Here is a 15,536-nt window from a genome sequence, read left to right as displayed (position 1 = left end):
TTACAGAATGACTAGAACACAGCTCTCAGTCACTCTTGTGAAAAGAAGACAGGAAATACACCTTGAACTCTGCTGGTGACATGTTTAGGAAGCAATTTACAACATCTCCTTGTCCTGCACTGGCCCCTCAGTGGGCTGCAAAATGTAGCTAAGAAAAAGAATCTCAGGAGCATCTTTGCATTGGAGAGCTAAATTAGAATTTTCTGAGGGCAAAGTCTCATCCACATACTCCAGGGAATATACCATTTTTTAGATACTCAAAAGTTTAAAGCTATGAATGGTGGAACACATCAGGAGGCCCAGACTTCTGCCAATGTTATTAAAAGCAATGACTCTAAAAAAGGATTTAGTAGTGGCAGCTAAATTAAGAAAGTAACATCCAATAGCAGATTAACTGTCTGGAAATGGTAGGGCTAATTAGCATAGCATAATTTAAGAGAAATACATTTTTAAAACATGGCAGCAGTTTCTATAGAGTTTTAACTGTGAATTCTTATTAATATCTTGTATTTGGCTCCTCTTCTGAAAGCTGAAATGAGGAGTTATGTACTGAGTGGAGTGGGAGCCAGAACAGGTCTTTGTGGCTTTCTCCCCCAGAGGGTCCTGTTTCCTTAACTATTAAATGAGTACTGAGGAAACTGCGTTTTAGATTCCCTAGCCCAAAGTCCAAAAGTCTCGAGTTAGGTCTAGCCATTTGTCCCCTAATGGAGATATGGTAAAGGGCAGAGAAAGGGTAATTTATTACATGGCAGCGATTTAGTTCATCTTCCATTGGCTTCAGGTTAATAGAGAGAATTGTGGGCAGGGGGTAAGAAAGGTATGGGTAGTTGAAACAGCCATAGGTATGGCCCGGGTGACCATTAGCTCAGCTTCAGTCTCTGAAGGGATTATAGAGAAGTTATTACTTTTACTGGAATGGATCAAGAACAAGGTAATCTCCTGAGTTTTGGGTTGTTTTCTTTGAGATGTTAGGAAGGCATTGCCTGTTTGAGGGGCAGTTTGCCTCCACACAAGATGCTTATCTGAATCTTTTCTTTCCTCCTGAATCTTCTCTTTCCTCCTGTACACAAGGTGAGGACAAAGAGACTGCAGCACAGAATAGCTCAGCTCAGAGGGCACAGATACAAAGTTGGGGGACTTTTAGTTAATTTCAGGACCCAGTTAAAACATCCTTTAAGTTGCCTCTTAGACTAGGGTCCACATGGCTGGGCTGTGACACTGACAATCTTGACAATAACTTATCAACATTGAGCCCCACAAACACAAGATACTCTTCTGTCTGGTTGCATTTTTGGTGTTTATTATTTTACACAGTTTTACTTCTGGTTCTGTGCTTAATTGGAGATAAGAGTCTCAGAGACTTTCCTGCTGGAGCTGGCTTTAAAATGTAATCCTCAAAACTTTCCCTCTTGAGTAGCTGGGATTAAGCCAATGGTGTTCGGCTTAATATTATTTATTGAAATGAGAGAGGAATAGCCAAGTTCATAGGCCAAAGGTGATAAGCAAGTAGGGAGCATCAGAAGCCACAAGACAGAGCAGAGGGTCCAAGGAAGAGAAGGTATATTTGTGAGAACTTAGACTCGGAGTAAGTCAGGTGGACTGAGCTGCAGCATTTCAACAAAGTTCCTAGGTAATTCACAGAACGGGAGATGGGTTACTGTGGGCAGACCTACAGCCTTCCCACAGCAGACTCTGTACCATCAAGAATGCATCACAACTACAGAAGCTCAGGCCTCACCCAGAGCACCTGAACCAGAGTCTACTCTCTAACAGACATCCAGAAGAGTCCTATATATGTGCAAATTTGAGGAACATTGCCTCTAGTAATAAGAAAGGCATCACCTCCTCAGTAAGAGGGGGAATAGGAAGGAGTCAGTGAGATCCAAGAGCAAGTTCATGGAGGATGCATGAGAAATTCACCAGTGGCTGCTTCCAAAAGCTTAAAAGAGGTCTAAACCAATCTACAGTGATCTGCAGCAGCTTTAGGTGTGAACATACTGGAAAAGTTTCTCTGCCTTGGTTTTTTTAAAAAAATGTTTATTACGTTTAAGTAGTTGTGTGTAGGGGTCAGTTTATGAGTATAATGCATCTTGATCAATGTAACTGCTTTCATCACTCTTCCCTTTGATTGTTATACTTTAGATAAAGTCTTTCCTTTTTTTCTTTGTTTCATTCTCTCTCTCTTTTTCCTTTCTTTCTTCTTTCTTTTTTAGTGCTGGGACTGCAGCTTGAACTCAGGGCCTCAGCACTGTCCCTGAACATTTGTGCTCAAGACTTATGTTCTACTATTTAAGCCACATCTACACTTCTAGCTTTGTGGTGGTTAATCGGAGATAAAAATCTCACAGACTTTCTTGCCTGGGCTGACTTTAAATCTCAATTCTCAGATTTCAACCTCCTAAATAGCTACAATTACAACCACTGGCACCAGGTAAGCCTTTCTAATACTATGTAGTCTGCAGTGCTTTCAAACATTCTGGTGTTAAAAAGAAAACCAAAAAACCTACTTGTCCTGTCTATTATGTGTACATATCTTAAGACATTTTTCTCAATATTCTAAACTAAGATGCTCCAGAGTAACAGAACTAATTGGAAATCTATCATCTATCTATCTATCTATCTATCTATCTATCTATCTATCTATCTATCTATCTATCTATCTATCTATCTATCTATCTATCTATCTATCTATCTTTCATTTTAACTAATTAAATCACACAGTGGGGAAGTTGGCAATCCATTGAGCAGCCAGGATGTTGAAGACTCAGTTAAGGGCCTACATGCTGTGGCTTGCATGCAATCACTCTGTGTACAAAGAATTCACTCTTGCTGGGGAAGTTACGATCTCATTGTATTTGCTCCCATAATTGACTGAAACAGGCCCACCCACGTTAGAGAAGGCTATCTGCCTTATTCAAAATCCTTCATTAAAAACGCTCATCCAGCAATACCTTGGCCGAAATGCCCAGGATAATGCTTGGCCAGATATCTGGATGCTGTAGTCCATCCAGGTGGCCACATAAAATTAGCTACCATAGATGTAGATCTTCCTGAGGCCTGTAGGTCACCACTGTCGTGATGAAAGGTATTGGGCAAGTACTCTCAGAATCATATTATCATCTTATGGAAAACTCCAGAGGGGTGAAGAAAGCTATAATCTCTATTTCATTAGGACAATCTATTTCAAAGGTGCTAGATTCTAAGATCTTCCCACTTGCTACTCATCAAATTTATATGTCAAATAAAGTCATAAGAGCAATTTCAGACTATCGAGCCTATCAAAGCAGCATAGATCTTAAATGTGACATTCTGGATAGTCCCCACTTTCACTGATTCTCCTTCTTTCTTCTTTGGACTCATCAGAAGTGAACCATGGGCAGGGCGCTGGGAATTACCAATGCCAGTCAGGTCTACATAAGGAGCAGAAACACTCATTTTACATTACTACACACACACACACACACACACACACACACACACACACACATGCACGCAAATGCTCTTTTATTCAAAGTAATTTATTTTAATGATACTACTACTTAAAGCATTTTTGAAATTCTTTAGAAACTCCGTCTTGAAGCTGACACACACATTCTTCTTTCTCTAGTGGGGAACATAATTTTGCTCTTTGGAGATAGATTGATTATTTAAAACCATAAAAAAAAGGTTCATTTGAGCTGAACATAAGATTAGGTGATCATTTTGAGCAAAGTTATCCTGTAGCCAAAAAATCAAATTCTGACCACAAGGAAAAAATAACGTCTTCCTTGTTTAAATAATTTCTAGACTTCTAATTCACTGGAGTAAATTCATAGTTTCTGGATAAATCATTTGGATAAATCCGTCATCATATATTTGTTTTATAATTTTGCACTCAAACTACATCACAGGTGTCCTTAATACTTCCCCTTTTGAATTTCTCTTACAGCATAGTATGTTATTGTTAAATTTGGTGCTGGAGATTGAGCCCAAGACCTTGTTCATGCTCAGCACACTGACCTATAGCCTCCGGGGTTTTGTTTGTTTTTTAAATAAGATTAGAGTCTCCATGAAAGCCAATGTCATGTTTGGGCATTGCTATCTGCCAGCATCTACTTTGAGGCATACGGTGTGTTGAATGAGTTGGATGAATGAGTTGGGTGAATGGAAAAATTGCTTAGGTCATTGTTGTGCATCAGAAAACAGTTTCTGCTACTATCACAAAATACCCGAGGCTGGGAACTTTCCAAAGGAAAGAGGTACATTTTGGTTCTGAAACCCAAGAGCCTGGTGCTGGCTTTTTCTCAGCTCCTTGAGCAGCTCCTGCTGGTGGAGACCTTGCAGGGAATTGAGGTGGTACAGGGAATTCCACGGAGAGTCAGAGCAAGCTTGCTGACTTGGGTCTCTCTTCTTATTAAGCCCTTAATAACATCACGAGGGCTCAATCATTGTAGACCTCTCTGATCCGAGTTACCTTCCAAAAGGCCACTTCTGAATACCATTAACAGATGACTTTCAAGATTAAGCTTCAGCATGAATTTTGGTAGAAACAAACTAATCACCGTGTTATCTGACAAATTTCTATTGATCTTAAGCTGCTAAAATATCCACATAAAGCCAATATCCAGACTGTTTTATCCAGCATGGTCTGTGCTAAATTTTGTGTCCATTTTATAGATTTCCTAATCTCGTGGTTTGGGTTTTTTTTTGTAATATCTGCTATAAAAGTACATGAGCAACCATGCATAGTTCCTGGTAGGTGGTTGATAAATGTTTGCTGAATTCACATTGAATGAATGAATTCATTTGTTTCAGAAACAAAAGTTTTTAATGATGAAAGAAATGCCCTAACTCTTTATTCCTGGGGTGACTACTATGATTTTTCTCAGTTCAGCTACTTATTTGTAAAACATTGTTAGTTTTGTGAATAGAAATTCTGTTTTGTTAGAGAAACATTTAATACTTCATGTCCACCTAAGGTTTGTTTGCACTGATACAAAGCTTATTGTCAGCACATTTATTGAATAATGCATTTTTAAATTGAACAATGGATGTTTATTCTCTTCTGTTACTGAGTAACATTTCTCTCCTCTTTTCTGAAAGATAATCAAATTTTGTTTTCTTCCTCCAAATACTTTATGGCCTTGTTCTTCAAAAGACTATTCTGGAGAAAGTGGCTTCAGAAACCACAATTTTTATTATAAGTGAGTGATAAGGCACATACAACACCCACAAACCAAAAGTCACCAATCACACAGACCTAGGGTCACAAATTTAATCAAGTCTATTTTGAATGCTAAGAAACGTTTTAATTGTGCAAATATACTATATAACACTTCAAATATGGATGGCAGGATCATCGGCAGAGCTATCAAACTGTATAATACAGGAATATGTTTTTAATGATAGAAAATACCCATAAAGCTTCCTCATTATGAGCATACGTAGTGATTCATTTGTGCAAGCTTTCATATGGAGATTGGAGAAATTTCTTTTTCTCTGGAAGAATTCCACTGTGGCTATGAGGTGGAAACACACTGATGTAGCAATGAATTATGGTAATGACACAGCCTTCTTCTATTTTTCTTTTCATGTTAGCATTGCTGGGAACATATTTTAAATGCCCAAGTGGCTCGATGTGCTGTCAAGATGGAGGACTCTGCCGTGTGCAGTGTGGATTCTCCCCTGTCACGGACTGTTAGTACCCCACCTGGTTTCATTCTTCAGTGGGCAGAATGTGAAGGAGGATGCCAATCAGGGTTCACATTTCAGGCAGTAGGGAACAAGGTTACTATCCTAGCAACCTGGGCAGTCCTCCAATAAACCTGATGTTGAGTGTTTCTCAGAAGGGTTCACATAGACGTGATGAAAGATCTCATCATTTGTCTTTTGTCCTAAAGGAAAAATAGTGATGTTGGCCCAAATTTTCTAGGCTTGGGGATGAACAAGCATCTCCAAAGTGAAGTGCCACACCCCAACTTATAAAACATCACAGGCCGACATCCAAGACAGACACCTCCTACAGAGGCCCCCAGGAAAGCTCTCAGAGGGCCATGGCTAACCAAGATGGCAGGATATTCTGTTCCTCCTGTCTCTTTGAAGAAGTGTTGAAATAGAGGAACCTTGTCCCCCTCTCAAGCCATGTAGCCAAAGCCTTTTCATCCTGGTAACCATAACATAGAAGGAAACTAGCTATACCCAGCCTGCCAGGCCACCATGCCCAGGAAAACTGAAGATTAGTCTCTCCATGGAAGCCATAGGGAGAAGGAGGAGACCACAAGGGGGCGAAAGTCCTGTCTCCCAACAGATCCCTCCCCTCTACCTGTATTGTGGCTAAGGCCTGGTATGCAGGGGTGAAAGCAAGAATGTTCTGTCCAATCAGATAAATGGGTTGGGTGTCTCATCAGATTCCAAAACACTGGGAAATGGTAATTCTGCCAAAAGAGGCTCTGTCAGAGATGATCTGGGTGACAGATTGCAGTTAAAAACGTCATCTATTGAACCTACAAAACAGTAAATAAAGCAATCATTATTACCAACAAAACAAACCCCCAAAATGCCTTTAACACTCATGCAACATAGCCATCCAATAATTAGTAGAGAATCCTGGTTTCCAAAAAAAAAACTTAAAAATGTGACTAAACAAAATGTGCCGCTTTTTTGCTTATCTGTGGGATGTGATTGTCACTTGCTTCCCTGTGGGCTGTAGATCTACAGATCTACAGCTTCCTAGAGAGCAAAAGGCTCACATTTGGGGAGCAGATATTTTGAAGGGGCCAGAGCTAGGTTACCAGCCTTGGCAGCCTACCCTGGCTACCAAGCCTACCCTGGCTCTAAGACCTACCTGCTAGGCAACAGGTACACCATGTCATTTGTGACATCTTCCAAGAAGGCTCCTGTCCCATTACTCTAGAACCCAAGGGGCTCCAGATCTGGCTCTTAGGGAACATTCTAGCAAGCATGGCCAACTTCACAGAGGCTTCATGGTCATCTCATCGTGGGTGAGCCCGTGAAACAGAAAACATCCCAGGCTTCTGGAGCCAGTGGGTAAGGCTGAGGATATCAGAAAATGATCCAGCAAGTGTGACCTTACTGCTGAAGGGGGTACTAATCTCTCCCCCTCCAAAAAAAACCCAAAAGGATCTGTCATGGGGCAGGGCCGGGCATCTCTGAGAGAAAGAAGAGGAAGAGGATAGAAGAGTAGAGAAGAAAGGAGGAGGAGAAGAAGGGGAGAAAAGAGAAAGAAAAAAAGAAAGGAAGGAGCAATACAAGAGGGATAAGAAAGAAAAAAAAGAGGGAAAAGAAAAGATTCAGTGGTCTTTCCTTTTAAACTTGTTTATATTTTCTGACATAGCAATTATATTGTTATCTTATTACATTTTTTCCAGAGAAAGCTAAGACAACATTGAGTGACAAACAGACAGACTTTCTCTGGAAGGTGGGGTGGGAGAGAAAGAGAGTGAGGGAAGAGACAGAATTTGAGAAAGATGGAAACAGAGAGAGTGACCAAGAGGGAGGGGAGAGACAGATTCAGAAAGAGAGAGAGTCAGGGACAGATGGAAAGAAATGGATAGACATTGACAGAATGGGGAAAGGATGGAAGGCAAGCAGGGAGGAAGAGAGCAAGAGATAAAAGGAGAGGGGGAAAAAGGAAGGAGACAGGGAGAGAGAGAGAATGAGAATACAAAATAGCTGTGTAAGCATGTTTGTCACACACACTGGAAGGAAGTGACTATCACTAAACACAAGTAATAAAGATTGTGTTGTACATCTGTATATTGAGCCCTCTGAAGGTTCACAGACTGCTGGGTTCCTGCAATTAAAAACCAGAGTCCTGAACCGGGGCGGCTTCTAGCCTGAGACAGAGATTGCTGCTCAGCCAAACACACATCCAGACAAGACGTGATCTGCGCCATCTGCCTGAGCCACATGGATATCAAAACCAAGAAGCTGCCATATGTCATTTATCGTTGCTTAAATGAGTCCTCCTCCAGACTTTTTCTTCTGTGGTCTTGCATGATCGGAGAGCCTTTCCACATACTGTTAAAGATAGATGCCTCGACCATGTGCTCCTCCCTGACTTATGGCTTCAGTGATATTCTGCTGGCCAGAATACACATGTAGGGGACTCAGTGTTCTTTTAAAATACGTCAAACTTAACCATACTGAAATGAACATGAATCCTCATTTGAATGAACAACTTTTAAGATTATGTTCTGGGTATACCACACGATATGATTGCTATGTCAGGAAACGTAAACAAGCTGAAAAGGAAAGCTCACTGTGTCTTTTCTTTTTCTCTTCCCTCTGGTGTGGCTCCTTCCTTTCTTTTTCCTTTCTTTTTTTCTCCTCTCCTCCTCTTCCTCCTTCCCTTTACTCCCCATCCTCTTCCTCTTCCCTTTCCTGTGTCTAACTCGGTCTCTCTGTAGTTTGAACTCAGGGCCTCACACTTGTTGGGCTGTTTCTCTATCACATGAGACACATCTCCAGCCTGGCTTTTTGCTGATTATTTTGGAAATGGAGTGCCAGTGACTTTATCTGCCCAGACTGGTTTTAATCACAATCCTCTGAATCTCAGTTTTCTGAATAGCTAAGATTACTTGCATGAGCCTTCAGCACCAGATTCCTCTCTCTTTAACACTGGCTCTTGCTATGTTGTCAAGGCTGATCTTGAACTCCTGTGCTCAGGCTACCCTCCTGCTTTGGCTGGGACCACAAGTATGCAACAGGGGTTGCAACACCATACCTTTGGGGTTATGCTTCCCAATTCTTTCTGAATTGTGTGATATCATATTTCTTTTCTCACCAGGCCTGACCTCTGACCTCTCCAACTGAAGGAATCGCCAATCCTCATACATTACACTCTCTCTCTTCCAGGTTTTGTCATGGCAATCTGCACTGTCCCTGAGAAATTTGTACATACCTCTAGAAGTTACACTGAATTTCCGGTCAGAGAAACTGCTCCTTCGGATCAAGGGTTCACTCATTTTTTCCAGGAATAACTTAATTGTTTCCTTCTTTTCAGGTCTTGTACTTGACAGATTCAAGACCTTCCCATTCACCTTCACAGTGGAATTGCTGAGCCCAAACCAATAGAAGAAATCAAATAAAGCATCAGCCTTGAATTCATATGCAAAGCTCAGATTTTCTCCATGAATCACCTCAGTTCCTGGAGGGAAAAAATTCACCACTACTTCTTGAAAATCAAACTGGAAGAAAAGAGAAGTATTTCATTGATCTGTGGAAATGATTATCATGTCAACGTTGTAGAATTAACTACTACCCAAATATCCAAAGTACTCCCCATTTTTTCCCTTGCAGTCTCACAAAATTTTGAAGCTGTTGTCTTTATGTTTGTAAAAGGAAAACAAAATAAAACAAAACTGCATCTTTGCTTTTCCAATCATACCTATTTGAGATAAAATTATGCTTATTCCCACCCCATTTTAAATAAGTTGCTAGAGGCTGTCCAATTAACTGATGACAATGATGACACTAATAAACAAAATGTCAGATATGGTAAAGTCCCTCTTTATCTATGGTTTTACTATAATTTCACTGGCCCACATCTGAAAATACAAACAGAAAGTTCCAGGAAAATATTCTGTATGTTTTAAATAATTCTTATTACTGCATATTGTTATAGTTATTCTAACTTATGATTGGTTATGGTTAACCTCTGACTGACCCCACTTTCTAAATAAAACTGGGAGCTGGGAGCAGGTGGTTCACGCCTGTAATCCTAGCTACTCAGAAGGCTGAGATCTGATTATGACTCAAAGCCTGCCTGGGCCAGAAAGTCTGTGAAACTCTTATCTTCAACCACCCAAAATCTAGAAGTGAAACTGTGACTGTAGTGGTAGAGTGCTAGCCTTGAGCAAAAAAAAAAAAAAAGTCAAGGACAATGCTCAGGCCCTGAGTTCAAACCCCAGGACTGGACATACATAGATAGATACATACATACATAAATATGAATAAATAAATAAAACCGTCTTGTATCTATAAGTAGAAGAAAAGCTAGTATACATAAAGGTTCACTAATATCTATGGTGCCAGGTATCCATGGGCCATCTTGAGTGTCTACTCCAGTTGGGTAAAGATTCAAGAAATACAGTCCTTGGATGAACAGCACAGACCCCTTGCATGTGGCCCACAGCCCTGGATTCAGTAGCTAAGCTGACCTGAAGTCGGTAACTTTCTCCAATCACGGAGGAGATGACCATGTCCATCCCCTGCTCCAGCTGTCTTCTTATCTTGGGATGCCTTGTGTTCACAAGAAATGCGTATGTCCTTTCTAGAATCAATAAGCAGAATTCAGCAAGAAGTGTGTGCACATGACATGCATGTGCTTCTGAGGATTTAATAAAGCAGTGTTTTCCACCTTCCACAGAGATTTTAGTCATTCACAGCCTCCCTTGTCGGCTCCCTCAGCACCTAATGAGATTTCCCAAAATGCTCTGGAGAATTCTGAAGATTTAGAGGGAGCATTGGTATGAATTGGAGGGAGAGCTCAGGGCTAGTGGAAAAGTAGGTTAGGAAATCAGGGTCCTGGGGACTACAGTGTGTTACTTATGTCCCAGAGATCAAAAGCTTCACTGTATAATTACTACCCAGGACAACGTTGCCCCTACAATATGCATACAGCACAGGGGGAGAAAAATGAAATCTCAACAAGGTCAGTTTTCATGTCTCAGACTTATTTACCTTGCTGTATTTAAATCACAACTTGGCTCTAACCAAAACATTTCCACATTTGCAAAGCAGAGTATCAGCAGCAAAGCCCAGCAAGGCCTTCCATTCCCCACCCTGGCTTCTCCTGGCCCTCTGGGTACACCTGGCAGCATCTCTGCTGTGTGGCTTGTCTACGATTTCAAGGGTTAAGGCATATGAGGCTTATTCTTCTGTCTTCCTTCCCTAACACTACTCCAAGTGGAGAAAATGTCTCACCTGCTATTTAACATCACAGATTTGAACCATCAGACAACTGAGGGTTTTTATCTCTTGTTTCTTTTGGCTTATGTTCTAATCCTTTATATCTGATTCTGTCTGAGGGACACTTATTCACTTCTTAGGTCTTGGAATGTTATTAACTATTAACCTCTTAACTTTTCTAATATCCAAGATCAAGATCCATAGCTTTGTAGGGTGTTGTTGGCTCAAGCCTATAATCTTAGCTACTTGGGAGTCTGAGATATAAGTATCTAGATTTAAAGTCAGCCGGGGGCAGGAAAGTCCAAAAGACTCTTATTTCCAATGAATCACATAAAAAGCAGAAAGTGGAGCTGTGGTTTAAGTGACAGAGCACTAACTAGCCTTGAACACAAAAGCTCCCTGAGTTCAAGCCTTAAAACTGGTATAAAAAGATACATGGCTTTTATTTTAAGTTCTTCATGAAGGGAGACACAGAAACACCCATGCCATCTTCTGTTTAAAGGTAATTAGGCAGGTGCAGGTGGCTCACATCTGTAATCCTAGCTACTCAGAAAGCTGAGATCTGAGATTCACATTTTGAAGCCAGCCCCAATGGAAAAGTCCCTGTGAGACTCTTATCTCCAGTTTACCACTCAAAACCTGCAAGTGGCACTGTGGCTCAAGTGGTAGAATACCAGCTTTGAGGATGAAGAGGCTCACAAACAACGCCCAGACCCTGAGTTCAAGCCCCGCAACCAACAAAAAATAAAAATAAAAATAAAAGATGAACCATCATGAAAAACTGAGCATTTTGTACTTGCTTCTAGATATCTCAGAGCAAACCTGTGGGGCTCCAAGAACAAGGAATACATTTTTTGGGGGAGGTCCAGTCATGGGGCCTGAACTCTGGGCCTGGGCGCTGTCCCTCAGCTCTTCAGCTCAAGGCTAACGCTCTACCACTTCAGCCACAGTGCCACTTCCAACATTTTTTCTTTTTGCTTATGTGGTGCTGAGGAATCGAACCCAGGGCCTCATACATGCAAGGTAAGCGATCTACCACTGAGCCACCTTCCCGGCCCACAAGGAATACATTTTGAGCTAAGCTTATTCATCTTTATTTTCCTACCCATGTTTTCCTTTCTTCTGAATTATTCAGGCACTTTATATATAAACAGCCTATATTTTCATTGAGACAAGTGATAAGTAAAATGAATCAAGCAAGCTTTTTGGTACCTTGAATTAAATTCCACAGAAACCAAACCAAGACCTTCAGGTTCCTTAAAGGAATTTTAAGCAGGGCTACCATATTCCATAGTTATGTTGGATGGGCAGATTGTGCACTGTACAACTCTAGAAGATGTCATTCACATTTACAGACATTGGTAACTGTCCTGAAGAAATGGTAGCTTTTATAATTTTTTTAAGAGTTCAACTTAGAATAGAGCAGTGCCGACGAGCTGCTTTTAATTACAATTTTTATAATCTCAATCATCTTATGTTTCCATATTATAGAACCTCTTTATTTTACAGCTTTGCCCAAGATCAATCAATGGTGAGTTTCTGTACCTCCTTCCACAATAATTGTCATACAAGTGTGTACTCTCTGTAGGCAACTCACAAATGGAAAAGTCTCATATTCTTTCTTTAGATTCTGAGAGGTCAATGCAGGAGATGTCCTTGGAATAGTTGTGAATTACATTTCCCCAGAGCCAGCCAGCTCTCTGGTCATCATCAAGCCATAGCACATGAGGGGCTCAGATGCTTGACAAGTACTGTTTGTCACTGAGTGTTCTGGCCCCCTTTGTACAATGAGTTGTCCTGCCTTTAAACTAGGAAATGTGTCAAGAGTTGACTAATCCAAAGCAATGTTGGAGGATGTCTACTTGAAATTTGTACATCATTTATTACCATGTACTTATTTTAAGAAAGCCATTTAGAAGCAAGTTCAATTTACTCTGCCCTTATCTTTGAACAGTATGCCCATGACTTAACCCTGAGAGCAGAAAGAGAAGGGGAAATAAAATTTTTCCTATTGGAATTAAGCTGTCACAGTAACAGACGTGTCTACACACAAAATTCTCACATACAAACATCAAACATAAAGCAACTAAACTTGCTATTTATTTTCTGTATCTTAGTTTTCTCATCTATAGAATAAGGATAATATATGTAGGACAAACATATTTTAGTTTCTTGGGTCATTCCAAATGTATATTATTGTCCCAGCAAAATTGTTAATATTGACTTCCATAGTTTAAATGTTCCCATTTGGATGATAAACCCCAGAGGGACCTTGTGCCAATCAATCACAATAAAGCAAGCCTAAAGCACAGTAAGTGTTTGATAACTAACTAGATTACATGTCATATTTACCATTCCAGGCATTTCTACAACCCCTGAAGGCCTAGAATATCAGCTCCCTTCCTGCCTAGACAGGAAGTAGAATCTCTGAAAGTTCAGAAAGTGAAATCACTTCCTGACTAGGCAGGAAGGAAGAAAGAAGCTTCCAAATAGAGAGCTTCTTGCTCTAGGACCATTAGAAATTGGTCCTTTACCTGAATTGTGAAATTATAACCTCTCTTTACAACATCTTAATAAGAATAAAATTATATATTTTTAAAAGAAATTGGTTCTGCAATCTGCTTCCACATGCCAGATAGTCTCACATACCGGACTCCTTGCTGTTGACCTTGCTATAATGAGACATCTGTCCTAATTTCTCCATGCTCCACCCCATCAACATACTTTAGCCTATAGCCCAGCAAGACAGAAACCCACCAAAATTATTTATATGCTTACCTTTTGAAGTGTCTTTTTTTACATTAATGAAGAACAGCATGGGTTTGCTCAGTATAGTTTCCCTATAGTCTTTATAATCACAGTAGTTAGTCAATTCCACATACCTATGAGGGGGGAGGGGAAGAAGACAAATTGCAAATGTCTCATTTAAGGAAGAAGATGTACTTACTAGACAAGTGCCTGACCCAGTCTCAAGCCTTTAAAGGAATGGGTCCATGCAGAGGTTCTCATATGTTATACCATATAGATAAATCTCGTTCTCCTGCTCATAGCTGATTGACCAAGGGTTCAGTGTAAGACCCAAAGGTGACATGGACTTTGAGATAACTTGGTGTCAATGCTTATCTCTTTATCAGATTAAAGCCAGATCCATCTATTATTTGGGCTAAAAGATATTGCTTGAAACTAACTCAAACTTTTAAGTCCCCAGGTTCAAGAATAAAGTACACTCAGTGAAACTGGCTGAGTTTTCTACTGCGGACTCATCTTACCTAACTGGTAGGGCTGGTATTTTCTTTTTCTTATTTCCCACTTCTCCCCCCTAATCTCAAGATAAATGCAGCCCCTGGGGTCAATAACAAAGTCAAACAACATCTGTATGAGCTATTACTAATTTATATTTCTTCAATCCTTGTGCAGTTTTTTAAAAAGTTATTATTGGACTTTTGCCCATATCCTCATTAAATTTAGATTCCTTGGTTTTAGTTCATTATTCTAGCCTAGAAAGATTTTTTTCTGAATCTTGACTCTCATTTTCTAGCAGCTTAGCTCCTTTTCACTGCCCTATAGATTTTCTAAGCAGTCTTTATATGTCACTACCACCGTGGTTAATCTAAAGCTCAGAGTGCAAATTAGCTTCCTTTTAGGAAGGTGGCTAGTTTATTGTTTTCTGAACTATAGCAAGCTCACAGGCTATGTGGTTGGCAGAGACAGCTGGATGGCATGCAGTGGGCTGAAAGACACCTTTGTCCCAGTCCCTCCTGAACACAAAGCTGGCTTCCCATTCAGACATCTGGCAACATCTGCACGGGCTGACTGAGCGGACAGCATGCACTGCTTTTTGCTACAATACCAAGTGACTGCTTCTGTCTACTCATGGCAGAGACAGCTCCAGCCATTTCTGTCAGATTAGCTGTCCTTCCATTGCCTGACATGAAAATTACAGCCTTGGAAAGCAATGGACTGCTGCAGGGAGCTATGGCCACACTGTTGTCTTGGCATCCTTCCCACTTGCCCATGGACCACAACCCCCTCCTAGGAGCCAGATACAAGATGGCAGCCAAGATGTGGGAGAATATTGACCCCAGGCAGGAAAACACAGATCCTGCCTGGCAGTCTCCAGGTCTATGTCATTATCTTTTTGCAGGATTGCCAAACATGATTTTGAAAGCTTTTAATCATGACACCCCCCTGATGGAGCCATGGAGGTATTTCCTGACTTCTACTTTATCTGCCTTTGAAAATAGTCTCCATTTCAAAACCACCTGAACTAGTGATAGTCTGGGAGTTGGTCCTATGGTGAAGAAGGGGAGGAAAAGAGATTGAGTGTGTTTTAGAATTGGTAAAGGGGAACAGATGTTTGATGCTCTGGGGTGTGTGAAAGGAGAGGACTCCAGAGAGGAAGGAGGAAATGAAGCATGAAGAAGGGTCAGGAGCTGGAAGCAGGTATGACCTGAATATGGAGAGGGTAAAAGAATGAAGACATGCCAGGCGTTAGTGGCTCACACCTATAATCCTAGCAACTTGGGAAACTCAGATCTGAGGATGGTGGTTCAAAGCCAGATTGGACAGCAAAGTCCGTGAGACTCTTATCTCCAATAAACCACCAGAAAACCAGAAGCGGTGCT

At 40.8% G+C, this 15,536-nt stretch overlaps 1 protein-coding gene across 1 annotated transcript in view; it reads right to left on the bottom strand.

Annotated features, from left to right (window-relative positions):
- Positions 1 to 5,157: 5,157 nt before the first annotated feature.
- Medag (mesenteric estrogen-dependent adipogenesis) overlaps positions 5,158 to 15,536 on the bottom strand; it is a 19,408-nt gene continuing 9,029 nt past the window's right edge. The window contains exons 3-6 of the mRNA XM_013027329.1: positions 13,690 to 13,793; positions 10,161 to 10,273; positions 8,903 to 9,188; positions 5,158 to 6,482 (exon numbers count right to left, since the gene is read on the bottom strand). Coding sequence (XP_012882783.1) covers positions 6,358 to 6,482; positions 8,903 to 9,188; positions 10,161 to 10,273; positions 13,690 to 13,793 — 628 coding nt within the window. The 3' untranslated portion in view covers positions 5,158 to 6,357. The remainder of the gene's footprint in view (positions 6,483 to 8,902; positions 9,189 to 10,160; positions 10,274 to 13,689; positions 13,794 to 15,536) is intronic.

The sequence above is a fragment of the Dipodomys ordii genome, unplaced genomic scaffold (genome assembly GCF_000151885.1).
Source record: "Dipodomys ordii isolate 6190 unplaced genomic scaffold, Dord_2.0 Scaffold102, whole genome shotgun sequence".
NCBI lineage: Eukaryota > Metazoa > Chordata > Mammalia > Rodentia > Heteromyidae > Dipodomys > Dipodomys ordii.
Note: the sequence above shows the minus strand (reverse complement) of the source record. Positions and strands in the feature narration are given on the sequence as shown.